Source organism: Falco cherrug, chromosome Z (genome assembly GCF_023634085.1).
Source record: "Falco cherrug isolate bFalChe1 chromosome Z, bFalChe1.pri, whole genome shotgun sequence".
NCBI classification, from domain to species: Eukaryota; Metazoa; Chordata; class Aves; order Falconiformes; family Falconidae; genus Falco; species Falco cherrug.
Window position 1 is genome coordinate 53,119,193 of NC_073720.1, and position 27,064 is coordinate 53,146,256.

A 27,064-nucleotide genomic window follows, 5' to 3' on the forward strand; every position below is an offset into this window, starting at 1 on the left:
TGCTGACGTGAGCACACAAGTATTTGGGGGCCTGGTGATGCTGGCAGCCCCGTTGTGGTGTCTGGCTGCTTCAGATGCTCTGAGCACACGTGGTGCAAGCTGAGCTTGGCTGAAGCTGGCAGGGTTCAGAAGCACCTTCCTGGGGGCTGCTGGGCCCTTACCTTCCATCAGGCAGACAGAAAACAATGCATCCAGGTTTGTGGGCCCAATAGGAGATGCTCAGCCAGCTGACTTGGCTCACTATAGGTGTGTATGGTGGGGCAGAGCTGAATTCATGTGAGCTCCTCTCCTCTCCTTGGCTTCAGCCCCATCACCTGGTGAGATAGGCAGCACACCAACACAAGCCCTGCATTGTGCTAGAGTCTCGATTAATCTCTGAAGCTTTCTGAAGGAAAGGATGCATGCTACCCTGCTGCTGGAGATCGGTGGATAATGAACATGGAGAAGGCATTTAATTAAAATTATGTAGGTAGATGCAGTTCTGGCCTGGGATCACACTGAAAAAGCGTAACACAGGATACAGCGAGTATTTATCCTGTTCACAGTTCACCGCTTTAACAAGTATCTTCTGCTGCAGACCCCCACGCTGTTTATTTAATTCTGTCCAGCTTCCTGAGAAAGGCAATCTCATTCACACTGTGAGCTTGCTGAAAAGTTGCCATGCACTGTCCAGCTGCGCCTTTAGCAGCAAATACTTGGTGTCTGGGAGATGCACATGTCCCTCTACAACCTGTTTTTGCTTTAGCTGGGTGCATAACCTGACACCCAGCTGTGAGGCTGCTTTGGGGACTGCTTAGCAAGCTTTCTCTTAGCCTGGCTAATTGGTCCTGAACTCTGAAATGCAGTAAAGGACAATCCCTTCATGTGGATGCACCTCGTTTCTTCAGCCGCTGCTGCAAAGATCCTGTTTCTGAGATCTCTGAGATTAGTGTGGGGTGTTTTTAAGTCATTGTTGCTTGCTCAGAGTCTGGCAATATATTTTTTATTGGAAGAGATCTTTCTATTTGAAGGACTTTTTGAGGGTTTTCTTTAAAAATACAGTATTTTAAATATGTAACAGTACAAGTGGATTCAGAGAGGCTGTAATGTCTTTGTCGTTGCTGCAAATTGCAACTTGAAGTTGGCCCTTCAGCTGAAGGCTCTTGGGGAGCTTTTGAAGTAATTCTTGCTATCACTTCGTTTATCTGAACTTAGACAATTGCCTGTTAGGTGCTTCCTTTCTAAATTACAACAGTGGAAGGATAGAAAAATTTGGATTCTTTCTGGATCTGTCTTTTGAATTTTGGGTTTAAGACTTTTCCAAACATAAGTCTTAAAGCAAAACTTCAGATTCTCACAGCCACATTACTCCAGGGGGTGGGACTTTAAAGAAGCAAAGTACGTTAAATATAGTAAGACATAGGATGAGGAGTCCAGATACTCCCTTTGTATTGCCTCCTGTTCACATTCATGCTAGCAGCTGTTCTGCTCTACTCTTTTGCTTTCCAGGGTAATGATTCTTGGGACTGAGCTATCTCACTGACCATCTGTGGCCAGTACACCAATTTGTAGTGGATAATCCCCCATGCCAAACCCTCCCTGCATGTGCTGCATGTTATTTTTGGACTTTGTCCTGTTCTGAGCTCACTGTAGGCCTGTGAGCTGCTGCAGCAAGGTGCCATCCTTCCCACAGTCAGGAGAAAGGTGTGGGGCTCCCTGGAGGACTTAGTTCCATGCAGCTGGGGTTATGCAAGTGCTCCCAAACCCTCTCTACCACTGGGAAATAGTTAAAAGTCTGTGGGGGAAAAAATACTCAGCCGAGTCACAGCATTGCTTACCTAAGGCTTTCCATCAGGAACAGGGTTAGAAGGTTTGCAATTGTGAAAAAAATACACACTCAGACACACAGTGACACAAGTATTTTATATGTTGATTTGGTCATCGCTTTTTTAATGGACAGGATTTACATTCTTAACCTAGCAGCTTTTCTCGCCCTCTGATTTTCAAGCTGTGACAGCTTGGGCATCACACACCACAACACGCCTCCAGGCGCTGCAGCTTGGCTAGTGGGAGAGATTCGTGACGAATTTGCCTAGTGTGGTCACGGCTGTCCTGTGGCAGACTGAAGACTCACCTAACACAGCTTCTTGTTGGATCCCCGCCCCCCCCCCCCCCCCCCCCCCATTTAGGGAACTATGCAAACACAGCGTGAGCAGTACTTCTCTGATAACCTCTTCCAGTGTGCAACAAGCCACAGGTGCAGGATTTCCTGAGCAACACACTAGCCCTGGGTCCTTGCAGGCGGACTGTTTTCTTCCCTGAACCAGTCAGCTGAATTTGTGGGTAACCCTGAGCTGCTGGCTGCCACACCACTGCCTGGCTGTTCAAGCACGGCGAGTGCAAGGCGCACACTGTGCACATCACTGGGTCTGTGTCAAACCTGCTGACAGCAGCAGGGACCCCCTCCAGTCGTCTCTTTTTGGGGTAACGGATCTCAGTCGACAGTCACTTGTCTGTGTAGGCCCTGCCATATCTCTGGTCCTTTCCACCTTCCCTGCATGTTTGCTAAAGCAGCAGAGGCATTTAGCCAGGGCTTCTTTTATAGGCAACTGTCCCCTACCTCTTCCCTCGACTCCCACCGCCCCCTTCACTCAGCTTTCCCGTTTCCACCAGCTTGCTGGTTTTACATAATGCCGGTGTAACTGTGCAGGGATGAGGGCCTGGCTCTGCTTCCCCAGGCAGAAACTTGGAGTGGCTGCAAGCTACAGAAACCCCTGTGCCCAGTCTGGTGCACATGTTTGCAGTCCAGTTACGAAAGCATGGTGCTTGCAATATGCTAATCCCCTGGCTTCGGCTAATAGGCAGGACCTGTCACTGCACGGAGAATGATGTAATTTGGAAAAAGGGCTGCTGTGCAAAGCTGCCAGTGATTGTGCAGCATCCTGCCCCTCTCACAGGGGGAGGCCGTTGCATCTGGGTTTGCACAGGCACTGCTTTATAAATCAGAATAATTTTAGTTACCACAGAAATAAATTGAGGGAGTGCAGGAGGAGGAGGCACATGTGACTTCCCCTCTCTGGCAGGCTGCAATAATGATACAATGCCATAAACCCTGCGATTTGGTTGTTAAGCTCTGTCACGTAGAGATTGTTTCCTCTCAACGCATGCATTGTTTTTACGTGCCCTAATTTGCCTTTTACAAGTAATGGCAAGAAATGCCCATACCAAGAAAGCTTAACTGGTGTGGTGCTGCATGCAGGTTCACCCACGTGCTGCTTGTTATCGGCGCAAGGAGCTGCAGGGAAATAAAATGCAAGATGACTGGGCTGCTTTGTGAAACATTCCAGCTCAGTCATGCTGAAAAGCCATCAGGCACCCTGCGCTGTGAAACCAGCACACAACTCTCAGCATCACCATTCTACCCATTTCTTCCCTTATGGATGCAGTTACAATAAACGGCAGCTAAGCACAGACGTCTCCCTGGCATACTGTCAGGCAGCCTTGCTGGAGAAAATTTTTTTCCCCCCTGCAAGCTGCCAAGGTGGACTTCTTAGCTCCTGCGATAGACTGAATGAGACTGCAGTTCCCCCACCAGTTTCATAATACTCAGAAAGCATCCATTTACATCATTGTGTGCAGTGCAGGGCAGCAGCTGCCAGGAAATTTGAAACTATTTTGATTCCAGTTGACTGGAACAGCAGCAATTGAATTAGCTGGTATCGCTATAGATAAACTGATGATCTGTGCATTTTATTTCTTTGACCAATGGGTAACTGCTGGAGCTACAGTAACCTCTGTGAGTAAGGAGACTGTTCAAGCAAATATATCTGATTTCTCAAGCTAGCTAATATATATAATATATATATAGTATATAGAGAGACACTCACACCATTCTTTTGTAAAATGTACCTGTAAACAAAATGTCTGTCTATGCTTGTAACTTGTGTTTTGCTTCCTAGAATTTCCTTTTATTATGCTGTAGACAAGCTTGCTTGACATGGAATGGTTATTTAACTATGAAATATCATATCTATGCCTGATATAAGTCATGAATTCTTTCAACGTCTAGTCATCAGAAAGACTGCCAACTGCTGTTAGGTTATATTTGCCCGGTCTCAGTTTTCTAGCCACTCACCCCCTTTCTACTTTAGCTTTTTCTCTCTCCATTTAATTCTTTTTTTTTTTCCGTTGTTGAAAGAAGCCACCTTCAATGCAAAGTAGAAATTGGTGTTACCTGAGAGTGTGTGTCCTTTGTTTGTTTGGTGATGGGTATTTTTTTTCCCTGCTCATCTTCAGTGCGGTCCTTAAATTTTGTTGTTGCCTTTCTAGCCTTGTTTGAAATGCAGTCATATTGGGGGATGGGGTTGGACAGGATATGCCAGTAGCTGCGGCAAGACATGATGCTGTGGTGGTGGATGGGAATAAGGGAGGAGTTTCCCTTAAAGAGCTCAAGCTCCTGTAAGCTCGGGTACCTGAAATAGCTCTCTGAGCAAAGGCAAAGGCTTTGCACCTTTTGGGAGTGGGGGGCAATTGGTTGTGGTTTACAGGAAGGTGTGGAGACCTTGGCAGCCCTGTGTGTGGTAGAACCTAATGTAATGGGGACAGAGTGCTGTGTTGGTGTCTTACGTGAATTTTTTTGTAATCAGGCAGTGACTTAGGTGATGTTCCTGCAGGATGCCGTGAAGGCGAGAGTCCCGCTGACTTGTGCTTGTGTGTGGCAGCAGCAGCAGTCCTTCCAGAGCAGGGCTCTGGTACTTCATTGTAGAAAAGGTTGTAAGTTTTGAGTGTGAAAGTGCTCCTCTCTTGGCCAGGTGAAACATGGCTAGCAAGTGTGGCAGAGAAGAGTACCTGTGTGCACGCTCTGTCCTCCTGTACATCCCTCTGTGCCTGTGTAAGTGTGTAGGTGCTTTGTACGTGTAACTCTTGTAGAGTCTGCTGGGCTTGCCAGAGGGTGAAGTTTGCTTGGGATGGAGTTCAGGAGGAGAGTTAGATCAGAAACTTGCTCAGGATCACTTACTGCTGTCATCAGTGGTTGCCAGTGGCAGATGGCGATAGGCAGCAGTGCATTTTGCATTTACCACCAGAAATAAGGCTGCCTCTGTTTCCCTCGTGCCAGCTGACAAGCTAAGATAGCAATTAGCAGAGACAAGCCTGGCCCCTTGGCAGGGTCTCTGTGTGGGTCCTTGTCAGGGCTTGGCCTCTGGTGCAAGCTGGCCGCATCCCAGCCCCATGGGGGGTGCTGGGGGGGTGATGCTCCAGGCTTCCTTCTGATGAGGTGGGTTGGAGGGAGGTGTGTGGGTTGGAGGGAGGCATGGGGGGGGTCCCAGCTCCTGGGGCACTATGCGTTGCCTTCCATCAGGATGCAGCCAGGGCGGGTGGCCCAGACAGTGGCATGACCAGGCACTGCCCCTGCAGTGATGGGGGCATGGGGCAATCCCAACTGGGGCACCTCCCATTTGCAGGTCTGCAAGCTGGGGGTTGCTATAGGTGAAGCTGTGTCCACCGAGAAGGGTTTCTCTTAGCATCTATAGTGACAGGCTCGCTATCAGCAGTTCTCTCTTAAAATATCCCATCTCTGGACACATGCTGAGAGAGCAGCAAATGCTAACGCCGCTGCATTAGAGCAGACCAGGACTGTGGGGTGGGGAGCTGGGCCCTTTTGCTGGCTTGGGCTGGTCCTGGTGCTGGTGTAGGGATGTTGCAGCCACTCAGCATTGTTCTTGTCTGTGACTTTGTCCCGGTGGAAGTGTGTCCCAATGGCAATCTGGCACCTGTGCCATGAAGTGGCTGGGCTTGGGATGCACCCAAGCACCGCGTGGCTGAATGGTGTGCAAAGGAGGCTGGCTGGGGCTTCAGCACTTAGAAAAAGCACTCTGCCTGAAATTGCTCACGTGGGGAGAGGAACCTCGCTCTCTTCTTCAGGCTCTCCCTGTGCACCCACACCTGTGTGTTGGAAGCACTGCCATGAAGGCAGGCTGGTGATGCAGAAGTGGAGAGGGCCATCTATGCTCCTCAACTCTCTGGGACCTTGCAAAAGAGAAAAGGGCCTTGCTTTGTGCAGTGGCTCTCTTCAACAGCAACCAAGTCATCTAGGTGAAACCTGACCCACTGAAGTCTTATTATGGAGTCGTTAAATCATCAGCATGGAGATATCTGGAGAATCTACTGGGGAAGAAGAGACTGTGGTATGGCGTGGTCTGAGTCTGTGTCTTTGATCCCACACCACGCACAATGTGCAGTATTTACCCTGCAGCTAGATGTACTGGGTGGTGAGCTGGCTGGTGTGAGCTGCTGCTTGTCTTTACAAACCACTGGCAGACAGACAGCCATGTTAGTGCAGTGCTGAGCTTGCATTAAATTATTCTCCCTTTCACCTTGAACTCAGCCTATCATTAATCACAGGTACATGGCTTCCTCCTCAGAAATGGCATGTGGCCAGCCTGCTTGGAGTGGAGATGGGGATCGGTTTGCAACACAGCGCCTAGAGATGCACCTCCAGCGAGGCAAAGTGTCCAAATGCAAGTTGGTGTCTAGTTTCAGGGCTGTCACCCCTGACATTTTTCATTGTAGGTGTTTTGATCTGGCCCCCGCATTATTTGTTTTAAAGCACTTTTATACTCCAGGCCAGTTTTTTCCAGAAGGGTGCAGCAAATGCAGCTGTTGCTGGTTTGTTTTGGGGTTTTGGGTTGTTTTTTGTTTCAAAAGCTCCGTTCCTCCTTGGGCCAAGTATAAAATGGCCAAGTATCTGTCATTGTGTCATCCATGAGGTCCCTCTGAGGACAGCTAGTTCTCTGTTACTCCACAACAATGGGAGCCAGTGGGTACTTGGTGCTTGGAAAATGGGACTATCCGTTTTTGCTCCTGCTTTGTTTACATCAGTTGGAAAAGCAGCATGAGGAGGGGAGGGGTAGCAGGCTTTTTGTGCCCTGGTGAATCTGCTGCAACAGAAAATGTGAAGTGCTCGGTACGCATACATAACTGCAACATCAGTTACCTGAGTTGTTAAAGGAGGAGGGTAGTGTTGGCAGAGAGTTGAATTTCTCATTAATAGCTTTGTAATTTATCTAATTGGTTTTGTCAAGGCTGTGGAATATATAGGGTGTGGCCGATTATTTTCCCAGTGTTTCATCTTTGCAAGTGAAAATGACCTAAAAACATTTTTTCAAAATAAAACCAACATGTATGGCACATACTGTGGATGGATGTCAAACCTCTGAATATCTGCTTTCTCCAGCCTTTGCACCTGGCCCATGGCCTCAGACTGTTCATGGGCCACTGGGACCCTTTCTGAAGTGTAGCAGACATTCTGGCATTCCTTCCTCAGTAGTGCACACTTCCCAAAGTAGGGCGGCCCGAAAACTCCTATGTAAAAGGACCAGCTCTGGATAACTGCAGTGTGAGAGCGTGCAGAAGTGAGTTAAACCAAAAGGTATTTTCCCTGCAGGGGAGAGCATAGTTACTGTGTTAGGAGACGGCTGGGAAGGGAGGTCAGGCTTTTTGCTTATGCATGTGGTAGATAAACCCATGCTCTCTTTTTTTTTTCTTTTCTTTGCAGGTAGTGGCCATGGAAGCAACACTTTGCTCCCTCATACCATCATCAATGAATTTCCAGAGTACGGCACTGTAGAGCCAAGTGGAGACACGCCGAGGACTTCATCGCCGTGCCAGGCAGAGCCTGTGAGATGCAGTCCAGAAAGACGGGACAATCACTACTGGGTACCTGGCAGGTCCCTTCCTCAGCGTGCAGCTCCTGCAGACAATTTGACACCTGACGCAGGGGCAGCGCGGCTGTGCTCCCCAGAAGAAGGTTTGCAACCTGCGGGTAACCTGCCAGAGATTATGAAAATCTCTCAACGGCTGGAAGCAACAAAGGTGCAAGAGAGAGCAAATACTTCTCTTGATTCAGAGACGCAAATGGAAAAAAAGAGCGTTACTGGCAGCCAGAATGTGCAGGCAGCCAAAGAACCAGTTCCAGCAGGCCAAGAAAAACCCTCAGACATGCTTCTTCCATCTGAAAGAACAGCTGAGGAAAAAATGCATTTGATCGTAGAGAAAGATCTGGCTGCAATATGGACGGGAGAAAAGCAGTCCGAGTCCTTGAAAGCCATCAGTAATAAAGCCGATGAGGTCCACGCAGCACAGGAGACAAGCTGTCATAGACCATCTGTGACAAACCTGGAAGCAGCCAGCAGAATGGAGGGGTGGGCGCGTTTTGAGGAGTTTTCAGCGTACAGTCAAGGCAAAATGCAAATGGGTCCTGAGAGGAGGCTCTCTAAAGAGGCAGCTGTGAGCAAACATGTAGAATTTCAAGGGGTGGAGATTTTATGGCTGCAAAAAGCCGAAGAGCAGAGAAGAAAGAAGCACTCGATGCTGGAGACTGTGTCTGTGGAGAGGAAGGCATTCCCCAAAACGTCCAGCCACCCTGCACCACCAATGGTCTCCCCAGGCTTGGTCTCCTCGCCAGAGAGTGTTTGGAGTGAGGTCTGTGAGGACCCAAGGCTGGGACTCGCTGCCTCTGGAGTCACTCCTCTAGCACTGCCTGATGACAGTGGGGAGGATGAAGTTTTTGTGAAGGACAGGAAGAACCGTGGTGAGGAGGAGATGGCTCTGCTAGCGAGAGGCCAGGGCAGGTGAGGTGGTGCTTGGGGTGGGACACAGGGGCCAGGTGGGGTTTCTCTTGTCTCGAGCAGGTGGCTTGTGTCTACTCCTTGAGGTGCTAATGACAAACAATGAATGTTTGTCTGCTGCTGGTGGTGGGGTGGCAATGGTAGCACTTCAGGCCTGGTGGTGGCTAGTGAATGAAGTCGGGACTGAACTCCATCCATACCACCTTGATGAAGTTTGAAGTCCATCTCAGGTTTGGAAATGTGAAGACGTCTCTTGCTGTTTGCAGAGTAATGGCTGTGTGAGAAAGAATCTGTAGCAGGTGTAGTTGGAATCCGGACATGACATGTAATTAAATACAGGTAGCATGCAGGCCTGGCCATATGTGCCTGGCCAGATTTTCTGGTTTTGGGCAGAGCTTGTGCAAGAACAGTGTGGGCACCTCTGAGGTGCCGGGTAATAAAGATACTTTACCCAAGGCCTTGTATGTTACAAGAGTGTAAATGCTGTGACGTGCTTTCTGTATTATCAGTCTATCTATCTGTGTTTATATAATTTTAGCTATATATATATATTGCACAAATGGTGTGCTGCTTTTTACAAGAGCACCCTGATTTGCTCACTTTTCTTTACTGATGCGCACCCGTAACAAAGCAAAGGGTCCTACTGGTGCTCTCTGAGCAAATCGTGCCCACCCCAACCTGGCTGGGTGTTTGCTGCTGAAACAACAGGATCTCAGCAAGGGAGATGCTCCTGCCTCTGCACTTCAGGATCTATGGAGTTTTGCTTTGGCTAGCATGTGGGATCACTTGGGCAGGCAACCCAAATGGCTGACACGTGCTATGAGAAGTCCTGCAGTATTTGGTGCAGCAGAGAAGAAAACTCTCTACAGGGGGATGCTACACCTTCCCCTGTGTGCTGCAAGCAGGCCAGGTCTTCCCCTTTCAATCTGGTTCTCCTGGCTCTGAGTTTTTGATTGCATTTGCTTCCCTTTGCATTTTGGAGGGATTTCCTCCAGCCTTTTGCTGAAGACCCCAGCCCTAGGACTGCAGAGCCAGCAAACTGTCCTTCGAGGACAGAGGCCGCATCTGAGTGCACATCTCCAACCATGGCAGTGGTGCTAGGGAAGTGTGTGAGTGCTCTTTTGTGCACATAAGCAGCTGATGTTATCTGTTAGGCAATATTAGGCTTTGCCCGTGCCCTGCTCTTTTACCCAGAAGATTGTTTCTTTTTGTGTCCCCAGAGAGGGAGATGGTGCCAGTCATGAACAGAGGTGGTACAAGGAGAAACTAGCGTTTCACCTGCAGTGTCCTCTCCTGTACGAAGCCACACTGACCTTTCTGTTCACAAAGGTGGAAGGTGAGGAGGTTCACCCAGAGGTCTAAACCTTGCCCCCAGGCTGAAACAAGCTGTTTCTGATTAATTTCCAGGATGATGGAAGAGGGAGAAGCAGCCACAGGAGGATACGAAGATGTCCTTGGGCAGAGGCATTCTGATGTCTCCACTGATCTGTACAGCTCACAGTTTGAAAACATCCTAGACAATGCGTCTTTATACTACAGCGCAGAGTCGCTGGAAACATTGTACTCAGAGCCTGATAGCTACTTCAGCTTTGAGATGCCACTCACTCCCATGATCCAGCAGCGCATGAAGGAGGGTGGCCAGTTTTTAGATCGGACATCAGCCTCGGGGCAGCCAGATGTCTTGCAGCTTCCCCCTGATGGAGAGGTGAAGGGCTGTGGAGAAGGCATCGCCAATGGCTTAAGGGATGTAAGCGCAACACTCTTCAGAGGAGATGTCACAGAAGTACCTCATTTGGAAAGGTAAAAGAAAGGCTGAGATTTCTGTGCCCCTGCTGATTTTTCCCTGGTGTCTGTTTCCTCCAGTGGGCTGTTGCAGAGTGTAGTTTTGCCTCTTTCAACACTGCACATTTTCTACACAGAGTAATTTCCAGTGTAACAGACTTCATTTCAGTTTAACGAAGGTTTTGTAGGGGATACTTGTGTTGATAAAAGGCTGGCTGGTATTGTTGCATCTCTGGGACCTGTTCCTGGAGGAGTTAGTTACTGGTTACAGATGAATCTTGTTTTGCTTCAGTTTTACCTGAATTTATGAGCAGCACCTTTAGGAACAGTAACACCCTGTGCACACGTACAAGTTGTCCAAATGTAGTTTGTGTTTTGGATGTTGAAGGTGTGTCTCTGGGAATAGGTTTTTCTGTTTTACTGTCTGGGGGAAATTTTGCCGGTTTACTTCAGCTGGGATGAGGTTTTGCTCCTACCACTTTCACGAGATTAGAGACTGTTAGTTGCTTCTTTCATTTGTGCACTAATTACTGATTGAGAGAGGAGGGAGCGCTGCAAAAATGTTAATAATTTCCATTTAGGTAAAGGGAGAGATAAGAAAACCTGTTAAGGGAAGAGTCATGTGAGAAGCAAAACTTGGGCTAAACAGTCAGAAAACACTGTAATTGTAGAAACTGACTCTATGAGCAAACTTTCCTCATAGTGTGTTGTCAAAGAGGGTGGGAATAGTGAAAGGCAGTGATGGGCAGGGTGGGGTGTTGAGCCAAAAGCATCAGTCTGCGGAGGGGTGAGGGACCTTGTGAATGACAAAGATGCCTTGGGTCTCCATCCTCCAGGGAGAGGGGGTTGGCTAAGAGTCCTTAGACTATTCCCTTAAGTGGGGCTAGTTTAGTCTGAGCTTTTCTGGGAGGTCTTTCATCTGTTTTGTTCCTTCTGTGCTAGCATGAAAGTAGTCCTTCGAGCAGAACTAGTTTTGTGAACTTTATGGATTAAGGTACAGTTTGCCCTTAAAAGAACAGGCAGAAGCATTTAGCAGTTGAGAATATTTTTTCTATCAATCCTATTGGAGAAGAGGTATTTAAATCTTGTACGACCCTGAGATGCTTGATGCCAGTAAGCAATATGTGACTGCTAATCTGCAACAACCTGTATGGAGCCAGAAACTGAGGGTAGTTCTGACACTTGCCGCTCCTTGCTTGTACTGAAATCAGAGGTTGCCGTGGAGGACAGTGGAGGGCAGTGGAGGACAAGCAGCACATACAGACCCTGATTCTGTTACCCTGGAGTTGCAGCATCTAGTATCTAAAAAGTACTTTTAGGTAAAGCCCACATCGGCTCTTCAAGACAGAAGTTATCGTGGAGACAAGGTGTACTTAGTTAATGCTTTGAGACACATTAGGTGCCTGCCTAGTGTGGATTTCATTAGGAATTAATGTAATTGTAGTTTAAATTTGCAGCCATGCTGGTAAACTAACAGAGGATTTTTAAACTCCTCTTTTCCCCCTCTTAATAAAAAAAGAAGAAAGTAGCATCCCCAACAGTGGGTTTGTTAGGAAGCTCTGCTGCTGTAGCCTGCAGGGCTCTGTTAGGGACGGGTTCTGAGGGCTTGCTGTGTTAAGGTAGGTGACGACAAAGAATGTAGCTGTGGCAGTACAGCCAGCCACAGGTGTGCCCATCAGGGTGATCCTCTGGACAATAACCTGAATATCGTGTTGTGTTGCACCAGGGTACAGGTGACTGACAGACCCCGTGTGCTGTATTGTTGGAGCCAGTGATTAATCCCAGTGTTATGATGTGTGGGTGAGGAGCACTGTGTGCGTGCTGGGGACTGCCTGGGATTTACTCTCAGAGGGGTCAAGACAGTGCATCACTGATGCTCAGGTGAACCAGAAGGAGCTGCCTGAGCAGTGGGTACTGTTTCTGAGAGTTTGTGTGGGTGGTTGTGTTGCCTGAAGCAATCCCAGACTTGTTTTCTCAGCTGAAAGTACACATGTATGATGCATGCGTGGTAGCCTCTGTGGCACCTTTGTGCTTTCCGCTGCTGCGTGTCGGTTTCCTACAGTGTCGCGAACCTGCGCTTGCTCTGGGGCTGTGTCTTCGCACGCAGAGCTCCTGCCTGGCGCTGCAGAACATCAGGGCAGCACACGCTGAGGAGCTCCAGCTCTCCCGAAGAACGAGGCGGGCAAGACAAGCCCACTGCCCTGCCAGATGCAGGCAGCCCTCCCTCGCCCTGCATCCTGCAGCCACCGGCCGGTGGCAGGCAGCAGCTTGCCTGCCATGTGTCGCGGAGCCACCGGGGGTCTCTGTGCCCTCTGCGGAGCTGCCGCCCCCCCCTGAAGCCAGGGAATCCCGCGGCTCTGCCCACCCAGTGACGTGAAATCCCGTGGGGGTGGGTGCGGGCGGGAGAGCAGCCAGACGGCCCCATCCTGTAGGGGTGGAGGCAGGTGTGTGGCGTCTCAGCGTGTGGACAGCGGCAAGTGCTAAGCAAAGTGGGGGAATTTGAGGCTTGGGGGGCTTGGGAGCAAGGCGATGCAACATTGCAGTGATGCAACATTGCAGCACAGCACAGCAAGAAACAGGACTTCTTTTCCAGAAACTCTGCTGCTAACCCAAGCGAACCAAAACCAAAACCGCAGCAGCTCTCTGTGCAGTGGTATTTTGGTGACATAAAAATGCTTGGGAAAGCACATGGGGAGAGAGTAGCCTGGTACCGAGCTACCAGCGCTAGTCGACAGAGTGTGAAATACTGGTAGCTCTTCACAGTCCGGTGCAGAAGGAGGGTGGATGTGAGAGCAAAGAGAAACTGGAAACTGAAAACTGTGTGCCTAAGGAAAGGAGGAGCAGGTGCTCCCGGTGGCTGTGCTTTCCTGATAGCAGATAGCTGAGCACCACACCACCTTTTGCATCTCTCTGGAGAGATCTTGAGCATAAGTGACAGGCAGACCCTAGATGGCGTGAGGTTTTAATACTTTATGGCAAGGAAACCTAGTCTTGTAATGGGTAAGTGGGAGGGTAACATCCTTCTCTGCTCTTAGGAAATCACTGGTTCTGGGAGGGGTCAGCTCTGGTATGTGAAGGCCAGTCACATGCCTTCAGAATTGGAAAAAAAAAAGAGGAAAAAAAATTATTAGACGCTTGCAGGCTGCAAGTTCCGATGGGCTCCTGGGTGTCTGGACGTTTCGTCTCTGCTGTCCTCCCTATCAGCTGTTGGCCGTGGTTAAATGCAGTAAGTCCTCCCAAGAGCTGTGCAGTGTGCCTGCTCTGACAGCCACCTGCTGCTGCGCTTTATTAGGGCAGGGGGGATGTCAGCTGGCACCTGGGATTTCCTGCAGGACAGGTTGGCTTGTTTTTGCAAGCAGTCTTTCCTAGCACTGCTTGGATGCCCTTCGTGCCTGGCCACTGGAGGAGGGGTGCTTGAGGGAAAAGGGCACGCAGCTTGGCTTGCTTTAGGAACAGGTCTAGATCTTGGTGTCTTTTGGGGGGCTTAATCTCTTTCCTAGGTATATAATGACCATCCCTCTGGGGAAAAAACAAATTTCTGCAGCTGAAGTAGCCTTAAGTTTCCCCAGGTAGGGGTGGAAGAACTGGGGGAGGAGAGGTAGTGTGTGAGGTTTCAGAGCTGAGGGACAGCCTCAGTGTGTGTCAGGGCACTATGGGGACCCCATGAAATGTGCTGAGCCAGTTGCCAGTGTAATGAAGCTTTGCAGTGGCAATAAAGATAGTGCATTTGGGCCATGTTTTGTCCCTTTACCTCTTGTGTCATCCCTGCAGAGGCATGTGGTCCTTGCTGTTGCACCTGCCCCCAGGCACTGCACTCCTCCCTTCTCATGCCAGTGGGTTGTGTTGATACTGAGCAAGGTTCAGCCTTGGTGCATGGGCTTTTAATCCTTATTGCAGAGGCAGTAAGGATGACTGTTTGCAAGGTGCTACCCAGACATCGAGCCTGAATTTTCATTGCCTGAACAAGGTGTAATCACTCACACCAGATCAGTGGGAGAAAGGGGGACATATTTCCAAAGCAATAAATACTAAGGGAAAAGTGAGTGATCTTTGCTATGTATGCAGTGAGCAACAGAACATCAGTGTGTCTAAAAGTCAAGTATTAAGTTATCTTGGTGATGATCTCCATCTTTCTTTTCTACTTTCAGACTCTAAAGACATAATTTCTTTTTATCTTTCTTTTTTCTGCATTCTTTGTAGCAGACTTCCCATTCCCTCTTCCCTTGTATGCGACAGTCAGAAGAAGAAATAATAATAAAAAACCCACAAACCACTAAAATCTTCTGGCACTTCTTTTGCTGAATTTTTTTGGAAGGTGTGGTCTCTCTTGGTAGGACATCGCCCAAGATTTTTCTAAATCCAGAGAGAGAAGAAAAAAACCTGTATTTTAGCTCCTAATCCTCAAATATGCTAAGTATTTGCCACCTGCCATCATCTTCAAAGAAGTGCTGGTGCTCAGCAAATTCTGCAAGTTTAGTTACTTTATTTTGTTTTTTTCCTAGAGATGCAAACACAAATTTAGTCACGTATGTATTCTTTTATAATTCAAAGGGGGAAGAAAACAAACTCCCTGAAGTGATGGGTTGTTCTCAGAATAAATGCAGATTTCAATTCCCAGTGGCTGCCACGTTACTCTTAATGGTTTGGGCTTCTCATGGTAGTTCCCGTAGTTGCTTGCTTTCTTCTGCGTAAGGGCCGTTTGCAGCAGTTTCCCAGTGGCACTCTGCTTATTCTTTCTTTGAGATGATAAACTTTGTTGACAGATAAACCCAGCTTTGATCCCTTTCTCCAGCTTGATTCTCTAAGTCTCTTCCCAGTTTATTATTATCCTGAATGCCAGTTACACTTCTGGTTTTCAGTTCGCACTCGGGTATTTATGTCCAAGGTAACTTGTATTTGATCTTCAGTCTGAATATGAAACTCAGTAGTTAGATGTCTAACATGTAACCTTTATTCATTCATTCATTTTATTAGTTTGTTCGATGGCAGTCTGGTAGAACTTTTTTACCCTTTGAAGACTCACCTGGTGACCTGGTTGAATCTTTTTTCATTTAGCATTAAATCTGCGAAGATCCCTGTGTTCCTAAGGAGGTGTTTTTTGCCTTCAGGTGTGCCTCAGCTCATGACAGGCTCTGGGACCTAGGAGAGCTAGGTCTGTCAGAAGATTCTGCTTCAGATTTGCTGCCATCCATATGCTCAGGATCAGGAAAGTTATTTAGAGGAATGCCACTGCTTGTTGTCCTAGAAGAGTGAATGCGTCTAATGCACCCACAGCTGGTCAGCAAGCAAATGCGTGCTGGAGCCCATTTGCCTGCACATGGGCTACTGCATCTGTCAGTTGTTGAGAAGGCACAATGTGCTGGTATAGGTATCTTAAATCCAGGTAGAGGTGAAGTGGCACAATCCGTAGGGGTAAATTTCTGAGCCCGGTGGCAGTTTGGCCGCTGAGGATTTGCCCCATTATTGCACAGCTTAGTTAACTTCAGAAATGTTAAGCCACACTGATCACTGTGGTATTCCCTGCAGGAAGGTGGCATCACTTTATCAAGGCTCTGGAAATAACGTGGGAGTTTGCCTTTGCTCTGGCTAATAAGGTGCTTGCAATGCCTGTTTAGTGAAAGTTTGTAAAACTACTAGTAGTTCCTAAATAAACTGTTGTTTTAGAGAAAAAAGGGCTGATGACTTTTCACCTCCTCAGTTCCCAGCCTCCTCTGAAAATAAAACAAACAAAACAAAAAAGTCCGGGGGCTGACAGAGACAGAAAATAAAATAATAATAATTAAAAAAAAAAGAAAAAAAAAAGTGAAGCAGCTGATCAGTTCTCTGCATGAAGCGCCTCAGTATAAAGCTGTCAGCAGCTCAGCTTCTAAGCTGGCATCTGTTGGCATATTTCCATTAAAGTCAAAGCCGTTTAGGTCAGGAAGCCTTCATTCACTGAAACCAAGGTGTTTCTGCCCAGCTCCAAGTCAGTCCTGAGGTACAGCCTGCTGTCTCCAGCTGGCTGCCAGCCAAGCCCCCCTCTGCGTTATTGCTGGTTAACTCTCTTCTTCTTCCATCCATCCGTCTCTTGGGATAGAGGGAGGCAGAGCCTAGCGGCTGGCAGCACAGCATAAAGGCATGTATAGCTTTGGATGGCATGTGGGAGCAATGGGGGAGAAGAACAGGGCACACAGCCTGCAGACTCCTTGCTAGCACAGCTAGGTGAGCTGCAGGTTGGTTGGTGGTTCTTTTTGCGTTATTGAGGAAGTATGTCTTTTATTATTATAAACTGTTCTTTTTGAGGACAGGAGGTTTGTTTTGCTACATGGTTGCAACATAAAGCTCCTGTGCAATACTACTGCCAGCGCTTACACACTCCATCCACACATCTGCAGGGAAGCCTTCACCAAAAGGCATGAACGCCCGTATTTTTATGCATCTGTTTTGCTGCCTGCCAGGGAGGACCAGCTGGACCAGGTGCTTCATTAATCACACTCCCTGGGCCAGTCTCCAAACAGTTAAACTGAGCCCTGGCAAGGGGGGAAGTACTCCGATGGCTTCCCACTTCTGCTGCTGTCCTGGAGGACCCAGCAGGAGCCTTGTGGGGAAATGTTATGTTGGTGCTGAGCCCAGGGCTGGCTCTTGGCACCCACAGCATAGGGAAGGGGACAGGGGGGATGTGTTGAGCTCAGGGGAGAGATCCCAGGGGCTCCCAAAAACTTAGGGGCTGAATGTTTTCTGAGCAAAGTCATGGGTGTGCAGCGCATTCTTTAGGTCTGTTTGCTCATGTCTGGGGGCAGATGGGCCATATCGGGAGTGTGGGACTATCCTGATGTGTCCAGGAGACCAGTCTACACATCAGTGCATCTGTCAGAAAGACCCATTTTTGGGAGAACCCTTGGACACCCTCTGTGGCGAGCGCCAGGTTGTCGCTTTCCAGGCACAGGGACATTAATGTGGTGAGAGTCCCTTTGCAGTTGCTGGCCCCTGCCACAGCAGTGTAAGGAGCCTGAAGTCGAAAGGGAATCAAACCTGAAGTATTTTTAGCAAAACATTTGTACTTCAGGTGGCAGTGGGCCAGCATATCTGTGTGATAAAGGACACACTGTCTCTTGGAAGGGCTGCAGTCCTGTCCCTGCATGTGGCTGGACTTCTTGTCCTAATGCTGTGATCCTGTAATGATAGCATTTGCATTTGCTGTAGTGCAAGCCTACCAGAAATGGCATTTTCTAAACACTTTAGCTGTTAGCTCCCTAGTGGGCATTCTTTTCATCAAAGAAAAATGTGGACAATTACGGGGAGCAAGAGGTTATTTTTAAGCAGCAGCATGCATTCAGCCCCTGCAAATGACTTTGCATGTGCATTTTATTGATAACCAACAAGAGATTACAGGGCTTGTTTGTTTGTTTTTTTACTTTGCTCCTTTCTGTGTGACCTGACAAGGCTGAGGTACTTTTTAATGGATCCTCCATTGGTGCTCTGGTTTGTAGAAGCTGTCCTCCCTTCATGTGTCCTGGCTGATGCTGTGCTCATGAGACACCCACTGAATCGAGCTGCAGCAAAGTGCAGCTGTGTCAGTCCTCAAAGAGGGATCTACTTCAAAGTGTGTCTTTGAAGAGAATCCATACGTAGGACTTCAAAGCTGATTAAACCATTCGGAGTAAAATAGCACAGTGAGTCATCTGCTAGGAAAGGGCATTATTTTTATTTTTATTATTTTTCCCCCATTCCTACAGTTGTATCTTGGAAGAGCCCTGGAGCAGGAGGTAACTGGCAATGTAAATTGTTGCTTGGATGTGATTTTGTGCTTGCTCTCTTCTGGCCCCGAAGAAGCCGGTTCAGAGCTGTAGCAAATGTGCAGCAGAGCTGTTCCCAGCCTGTCTGTGTGGTCAGTCATTTGTAGCAGGAACTGACTCATTACGTCCCACTGCTGCCGGGATTCCTTCCCTTTCTCCGGTGGGGCTACTCCTTTCAGAGCCAGGCAGCTCAAGCACGGCTTTTCAGCTGCCTTGAAACAAAATCCAGCCTGTGCCACTTCTTATTTCTCATCAGCTCTGAGATGTGGAAGGGTATCACTGGCAGAGCACACACACCTCTCCGAAGGGGTATAGGGCACTGGTTCGTTTCCTGAGGGCAGGACTTTTTTGTAGAGGGAAGTTCGCTCCCCCCACAGTCTAGGCTGGTTGTCAGGGGCATCCCGGTGCTGCTTCGTTTCTGATGTCCCTGCCACGTTGTGAGGTGAGAGCTGCTGCTTGAGGGGCTGTTGAATTAGAAACAGAGCATGCTTTTCACAGCCAGAGTTGATGGCTATGACTGAGAGGGGGTGGTGTCCTCTGTTTTGCAACCAGGAGGAGAAGGCGGCTTGGACTGAAGGTGTTTAAACAACAGGATCAACACAGTGCTGTGCAGGGTGATTATCATCTCCAGCGTGGCTCCTCGGTGGATGCTGTACCCCTGCTGAAAACAACATTTGTTCTGGCCCTAGCTTCAGCGTGCCAGAACGCCTCTCCACCCTTCCTTATTGTTAATCGTGGCTGTGTTTTGCTCTGATGGACTTTGCTGGCAGATGCCTGACTTAGCCTGCTTTGAAGTAAAGCTGATGTTAAAGATGTGCCAATTTTTTTGAGAGAAAACATTGATTTTCCTCCTGTTTTCTCCTCCTCTCTTTCCAAAATGACCTGGGAAGGTCGGAGCCCTGTCTCATCCAAGCAACCTCTGAAATTGGTGCACCCAGCACATTCCCTCCAGATGTGCACACTGCATAGATGAGTGTTCCTCGGGCAGGGGAGCCATGTGCATCCAGGGGAGACAGTGTGCCACACAGCATATGCTGCCTTCGATCCGGCATGAGCTGCAGGCAGTGGCAATCTGGCTAGGTTGAGGGCATTGCTTAGGCTGAGTTGTCACACCCTGCCACTCAGTGTCAACTCCGAATATCATCTTGTTAGCAGCTAGAGCAGTTGCTCTGTGTTGGATCTGAGCTCTTCTCCCGTACAGCAAAATGCTAACGTGCTTTTCTTCCCTGGGACAAAACAGAATTTTTTCCCCCATGGATTTGCTAAAATATGAAGAATATCCCAAGGTTTTAAGGCACCTGAAACTGCAGGTAATGTTGAGGTTTCCAGTTGCAGCCTAGTAGACTGAGAGAGTGGACCACTGAGATACGAGGTTTGTGTTTCCTTACCATTTTGTTGCTGGCATTGCTCTGTTTTTCTGTGGAAGTTGCAGCCATTCCCCCACCTTTCACTGCTGTAGAGGATTTCTGTTCTGGTGAAACCCAGAATGGGTAGTAAAGGGAATAAGTGAATCTAGAATATTCTTAAATGGATCAAGTGTGCTAAGTGTAGAGTGTGACACAATTGAGATACCTGGGCATTGGCAGCTAAGTCACTGTAGACTTGGTTGATAATGGGACAAGTGAAGAAAACCGTATAAAATGTTTCAGACTCTGCCTAGGTGTGATGGTGTGTTACAGGAATCTGTCTTCACAGATGTTACAGTCTGCCTGTGTTTAATCTGTGAGCATGGAGGGGCAGCTGCTGCTGTTAGAAGATACTGAATTTTCCATAGCAGCTGTTTATCAAATTGCTGTAATTTCTGCTGGATGTGGTGGTCACAGCCTCTGTGCATTCACTGTGAACCTGCTTTGCAGATGAAGGAGGGAGGATGTATCTGGAGTGCATTGCTGGGACAGAAACAAGAAGTTCTGAAGACCTGGTTTCTGGCCACAGCTCATGCACTGTGAGACCAAAGGGGTCTGGATTTTGTAGCTTCTGTTTTTTGTGTTTTCTGATAGCAGAGATCAATCTCCAGATGAAAATCAGCAGCCGTTGCTGTACAGACAATTACCAATAGTAGCATTACAGTCTCTTTTGGCCTTGAATCCAGGATTAGGGGGAACATAATCTATTACATTTTCAGCCTGCTTTTGTCAGTGGAGGTTGCTCATTTTTATGTGATAAAGAATAAAGCTGCATGAGAGATCTATGTCCAGGCTTGCTTTGCATCATGAAGTCCTGTCTTGGCTCTGTTTAGCTGGTAATGCTGCTGTGGAGTCTTCATGCGTAGAAACTGTAGACAGCAGAAGACAGACCTATTTGCAGCCTTGGTTGCTCCTAGCCCTTGATTAGAATCCATTATAAGCACTTTACAGAGGGAGGCAAGTTTTACTATCTGTGTTCAGCAGCTGGGGAAACTGAGGCATGGAAGGAAAATGGTGCACCCAAGAGAGTCTTGGAGGTAAAAGAGGTGTCAGCCTTGAGTAACACCCTCTGGACCCTGCTAAAATGACCTGTCCAGAAGGCAGCTTGCAGTAGTCGTGTGTAGGGTGTCTCCATTTCCTGAGCCTTCAGTGGTGTGGGCACTGCATCTTCCCTCTGCCTAAAAAACTTGAGAACTGGACTCTTACTTTAATGTTAAAAATCTGGCATTTTCCCTGAACAAGAATGTTACAGACAGCCTATATTGTTGATTTGATTGCCTTCTTGTACTTAGTAGGTAATAAGCCAACCGACTGTTGGAGTGACTGAAGGAAGCATGCCTTATTCTTTGACCTGATACCTGTATGGGGACCCCTCGTCAGGATGAAAGCTTCGGGAGGTTGGAAGATAAGTTTTCTTACACAGCCCTGTCGTCTAGCTTTGGCAAGCAGGGGAAAGAGCATGCTCTCCTTGCTGGGTGTTTGTCCTTCACATCCCAGCCACTGCTCCAAGAGGAAAACAGAAGCTGGGAGTTGCCGTACCATTTATTTCACTAAGTGGCAGATGCTGGCACTTCCTTTCTTTCTAAACTTACGGTGGTTTGTGGTAACATTGACTCTCGTAGTGCACTGGTTCCTAGCAGGGTGCAGATGTTTCTTGTCAGCTTTGGCCATCTTTCAGGGCTATAAATATTGCCTTTAATAAAGAGCAGTGGTGAAACGGGGCTGTGATTTATGAGTGAGGCTCTGCAAGTTGGCATGGCTTTTGAAGCAGCATTTGTGGAAAGCTCTGTAGATGTTAGCTCACCTGGTTGTCCTTCACTCTTGTCAATTGTCAGAGCTGGGAGTTTGAAACCAGTTTCGTCTAATTTGAGTGGACAGGCATTGCCTGGGGCATGTGTCCAAGAACTCTGGAATTTGCTTTCTTCACAAGTTTGGAGCAGACCAAATTTAGAGAATTTTGTATGTTGGCTAGTGCTTTTGGAAAGGGCTGAGAAGGTATTTCCCACTGGTATCAAGAGGGGCTTTTTTTGTTTTCTAGGGTGTCTGGTGGTCAGTGATGTTAATGCTGTTGGAATTGTATTTACAGTATTAATTCCCTTACTAGAGGGCAGAGACTCCCTTTGGTTATCACACCTCTTTATTTACACTAAAATAAATGCAAAATCAAATCCCCAGTACTTGTAGGAACAGGTTAGATGTCTGTTCTCCCCATATAATTGATAAAAAAAAGTTGTACCCACAGTGTGGATGTGGATACTTTTGATATTCTAGCAGCACTACGAAGATGGAAGCAGATGGAATGGGCCAGTCTCCTTCCTGCAGGAGCACTGCACACCTCTTAAACTAAACTCTGCATGGGAAGCGAGGTAGGGCACATGATGGGATGGGATATTCTGCATGGGATGATTTGTGTGGAAGAAGGCATGCAGAATAGCAAAGATTTTTATTTAAGCTCACATTAGATGAAAAGCTCATTTTTAAGGGTTAATAAGTGGCTAGTAGACATTTCAGTAGATGGCTAGATAATTGTTACTGGAGCGCAGTGAAATCCTGGCTTGTCAAGCCTGAAGATTACAGTGGTGTATGAAACTGTGGAATGTTGAAGTGTTGTGTTTAAAATCATCTTTAACTCATTCCACTCATATCTGCCCTGTGCATGACCCCTGCTGATCATTCATTACCCCTGTGTAAACGATGATTTAGTGGAAGAAATTTATGTATAGTATTTTTTTAAATAGAAATGCTGTCATGCATGCACACACACAGAGAAAGCTGAGATTTTGCAAGAATTTTCATGCCAGTGTCAGGGAAAAACTTTTCCAAAGTTGAAAGCGTGCCTGTGTGCCGGGGTGTGTATGTGTATGTGTGGTTTCTGGTGGGGAGGGCTCTTGCCTCTTTGAGGGGAGAAGCAAAGCAGGCGCACAGCTCAGCCACAGCTTTCCTACTGTACTAGAAGTGGGAGGAATCTATAAATGCATGATTTATGTAAAGTGCCCTGGGATTGCCGTGCTGAACCATCCTGACTTTGCGCAGCCAGTGAGGGAAATTATTGCTTGCAAGGGAGCAGGAGGAAAGCAAACAGTTCTCCAGGCTGGCTGGGTGGCTTGTGTCTCTCTCTTGTCCCCCAAACTAGGTTCCTTGCTCTAAGTCCTACTTTTTCTAGTGATGTCTCCCTATGGGATGCCCGCTGCTCATGGGCAGCATGGAAGCTGCTGAGAATTCTGCACATGTTATTTTAGATTTGGGGAGTTTTATTGTTTCCAGGACAACTGGGGAAGAATGAGGAAGGGACTTGTGCTGAGTCAGCTTGGAGCTACCGAACACCCTGGCTTGCTTGCAGCATTTTCCCCTGGAAAATGGCTAATGGCCTACTTTTACAGGGACCCCTTCAAGACAAGCAAGTGACCGGGTTAAAAAATACTAGTGCAAGAAGCAAATGAGGAGCCAGTGTTGTCAGGTGCACTTGTAGGCTGATAATAGGAAACAACAGTCTGTGAAGTGAGCACACGTTGTGGACACTCAGCATGCTCAGAAGGTGAGTGCAGGGCAGAATGTGTTTTTGGGCTGGAAAGTCCAAATCTGGGTCTCCATGTTTAACTCACTTAACCTCTGATGGCTGCTAAATAAGTGTCCTTGTTCTACACAGCTCCTTCAATTAAGTGGAATTAGCTGTATTTTGTAATCTTGCCTCTGTTCCATTAATTGGCTTCTATTCTAAGTGGAATTAAATCCTTCTTGAAACTGTAATGTCATCTTATTTTTCTTCTTCCCATATTTTTTCCATCTCATAGCAATGCTGACCTGCAGAATATGGTGTTAGACTCCAGTGCTGCCATGGGGAGCAATGAACTTCAGGAGAAAGGTGCTACCGGAGCCCTTGGCCACGATCTTAGCAATGGCGGCAGCAGCAGCAATTTGGAAGCAGCCAGGCGCCTGGCTAAGCGCCTCTACCATCTGGACCGATTCAAACGCTCTGATGTGGCAAAGCATTTGGGTAAAAAGTAGGTGCTGATATGAGGCCTTTGGTCGCCACCTTGTTCTTCTTCTTGCTGGTTCTGGAGGGGCTCACCCTCAAATGATAACCTTTACTTATGTGTTTGTTCAAAGCAACGAATTCAGCAAGCTTGTGGCCGAAGAATACCTTAAGTTTTTTGACTTCACAGGCATGACGCTGGACTACTCACTCAGGTACGTGCCCATTTGCGGACCTTATGTTCTTGTTCTGTAACAGTGCTGTTTGCTGCATTGTTCCAATTGAAACGGTGGCCCTGTAGGGGATTAAGAAGGTGAAGAGAGGGGTGTGATGTGTTTTTGTAATGGAACTTTTCTCTCATTTGTCTTGGTGTGCTGCCGTACTCCAGAGTGCTGCTGGAGTGGTGGCCTTTCCTGGAAAGGGCGGTCTGTGGGTGGACTTCCTTAGAGGAGGTGCAGAGGAGGTGGAGAAAAACGGCTGGTCACTTGATAAACGGGAGACTTGTAGTCTGGCAGGTGCTGCTGGGGAATGAAGGTGTTGCTCACAGGTGAGCTGCACAGACTTTTTGGGTAGTGCCTTTTGGAGCTTGCTCTGCCTGCTGCAGCACACAAAGCCAGGGCGAGGGTTTGCCGTGGCTCAGCAGCCCCCCCCTCACTGTGTCACTCTTGAGGCACCCAAAAATGTGCAGAACAGCAAAAGCTTCTACGTGGAAAATGCTGTGGAGAGTTTGGTAGCTGCCAGCATGGGTGTTTTAAAACCCAACCCTTCAATTTTCTTTCCTTTTTACACTGGAATGAGTCCTCAACAATGTCTGTTTTCGGTATGTTTTTTTCTTAGAAGGCAAAACACCAGGTTTGTGTAGCAGTGGTTGCTGATGTTGGGGGATTTAAAGTGAGTTTAAGTCACCTAGCTGAGGTTACTCAAGTGGGTTGTTGTTTTCTTTCTCGTGTTACTAAACCAGGAGGTCTGCAGGCACTTGCCAGTCCCCTTGCAAATGCATTTCCAGGGGAATGACTCCAGGAAACTGTGGCAGACCCCAAGGAAATCCCAAATCCCTGCCTGGCGAAGGTGTGGAAGGGAAATGTGCCCGCAGAAGAGCGAACCACCCACTCCTGTGGCACAGGGAGTGGGGCTGAGCCTGAGCACCCGCTCTGTGCAGGGCGGGAGCAGCTGGGGTGGTGGGAGGTCTGCTGCTTGATCCAGGTTTTAGCAGCCCTGAAGCATGATGCTAAATATACCTGTCTTTTAAATTGTGAAATCCAACACCTAATTGCTTTGTGGCACATATTTAGGAGGTCTCTGCTCCCGGTAGATCTCCTGTTAATATTAATAGTCATGACCTTCTCTAAAATATGCCCTGGCTTCTGTGGGACTCAGACATGCCAGGGGTTTGCTGAGCTTTCAGGAGTAGCTGCAGTGACTGCCAGCTGCATGCCCTGAGCATGCAACAGAGGCCGAGGACAGAGCAGTGTCCCGAAGCCTGGGGGCCCGAGGCATGCTGCCTCATGCTTGCAGAGAGTGAGAGGTAACCATCCTGTTGCTGCTGGCTCACTGACAGGTTGTGGTTTGTTAAGCATTTTAGAGTTGGTGGTGGCAGATCAGATCTGCACTACGCCCAGGCTGCGGGAGGCCATTGCGCAGTATCACTGTCAGTGGCAAGCCTGGGACATGGGGAGGGTTCTTCTGTTGTTGTCTCGCTCAGCGTCCACACCCTGGACCTGCATCGCCCATTCATCTTCCAAGTGCATGTCTTGCGTCGACCACAGGGCTGCAGGAGGGAAGGAGGTGGGACCACTGCTCCAACCTATCTCAGAGTCCATCCTGGTCCTCGTGGGCAGAAACTTGTGCCTGTGGCCCTTGGCTGCAGCACTGTGGTCTGAGAGAGAGGAACCTGCCTTGTTTATTTACCAAATGTTGTTCCATCAGTTGCCTCTCTGAGGCAGCTTCCACGGGTGTAAAGGTGCTGAAGAGGAGGAAAGGGTGTAGGTTGGTGGTGCCTGGTGTGGGCGGAGCGGGGGTCACTGGAAACAGCCCAAGATAGAGGAGCAGGAAAGATGGCTAGTTGTCAAAATATCCCATGGGGGCATGAGATGAGAAGGAAGGAGCAGCCCTGCGAAGACTCGGTTGTATCTACCTGTGAATTGTGTTATTTGCAATACATGATATGTGAAATTAAGTTACTACCAGGCAGATCACAATCTGTATAGATGCAAGGTCATTGCAAGTATAGCCCATCTCTGAACTTATCTCAAAGAGAAAAAAATTAATGTTTATTCCAGCAGACTAGACAGACGTGAATGTTCCAGCAACATATTCCATTCAGATCTGGTGTTGGTTTCAGTCTCATGGGATATTTTAAAATTGTCTATTAGGCAATAATTTTGTATGCTGTCTTGCTTTGGACATAGAAGGTTTGTGTTTTCAGGCTTTTCTTAGAAGCATCCTGACAAATTAGTGTAGGCTGATACTGCTGAGGTCATCTCTTGGCTCCAGGATGTGGGGATGCTGGAAAGTGCAGAAGCTCTTCTTTCGCTGCGAGGCAAGTTTTTCTACCAGGAAGAATAGTGACATGGTTAAAAGGCGGGGTCATTAAGTGTCGGATGATGACTGGAAGATGTGTGTGCTGTCCCACTGCCTTGCACAGGCTTGCTAGGTGTGCGCCAGCCCTGTGCCGTGGAATGTCTTGAGCAGGAACCCAAGAGGGCCAGATTGCTCCTCCTGCTGTTAAAGCGCAGTGGAACATGGTGCAACTCTTGGGCCCTCTTCCCCAGATGTTTTCTGCGGGTCAGGTATTAACAGTGTCTTCTGCAAGGTGACTGGTTTGGTCCTGGCCACGCTGCTAGGTGACCCGCCAGAAGGAGGACTGCACATTTGGTGTAGGCTCTGAGTCTGCAGTGCACCTGCTTGACTTCACCACCTGGAGTAGCTCCTCGGATTTGGATGGGAATACTAATGAGTCTAAAGTTAAAAAGTGCAGGAGTGACAGACAATTAGAAAAGGACAGAGAATGCCCTGGATGTCTGTCTTGCATAAACAACACCTGCTTCAGTTCCTTTCCCAAACAAAAGACAAGTACTAAAAATAAGAACAGTTCTTTCAAATGGTGTAATTGCTTATTAGTTTGTATGTTCCATGGCTGAGACCACTGGTAATTTAACTCCTGCTTCATTTACTATAATGTTGGGATTAACTGCACATGGGATAATAGCCCATTTTCCTAGAAATGCTTCAGGTGTCTGCTGTGCACTTACATATAACTTGCTGTGAAGTGTTCTTTGCTCTGTGTGCTGTGTGAGGCAAAAAGAGATTTATTACTTTAATTTCACCTTTTTTGTGCTCTTCTTTTAGGAGCTTCTTTAAAGCCTTTTCACTGATCGGAGAAACTCAGGAACGAGAGAGAGTTTTAATCCACTTCTCCAGCAGATACTACCAGTGCAACCCAAACACCATTTCTTCTCAAGGTAACTTTGTTCCTGATAGGAAGGTCTTTGGTTAGCTCCCTCTTCCTTCATTCTCACCTTC

The 27,064-nt window shown here is 47.9% G+C and overlaps 1 protein-coding gene across 9 annotated transcripts in view; it reads left to right on the plus strand.

The window, feature by feature from the left end:
- LOC102056638 (PH and SEC7 domain-containing protein 3) overlaps positions 1-27,064 on the plus strand; it is a 140,467-nt gene that overhangs the window by 40,305 nt on the left and 73,098 nt on the right. For 7 of the 9 annotated variants that reach the window (XR_008730198.1, XM_027816141.2, XM_055698778.1 and 4 more), the window contains 5 exons: positions 7,535-8,609; positions 10,014-10,406; positions 23,361-23,570; positions 23,677-23,757; positions 26,891-27,003. Coding sequence is in view for 8 of the 9 variants with exons in the window: in XM_027816141.2 (XP_027671942.1) it covers positions 7,535-8,609; positions 10,014-10,406; positions 23,361-23,570; positions 23,677-23,757; positions 26,891-27,003 (1,872 nt within the window). In the remaining variant the exon portion in view is untranslated. Of the gene's footprint in view, positions 1-7,534; positions 8,610-10,013; positions 10,407-13,512; positions 13,615-22,995; positions 23,105-23,360; positions 23,571-23,676; positions 23,758-26,890; positions 27,004-27,064 lie in introns of those variants that run through there. The other 2 variants (XM_027816145.2, XM_027816144.2) reach the window with 2 other exon arrangements.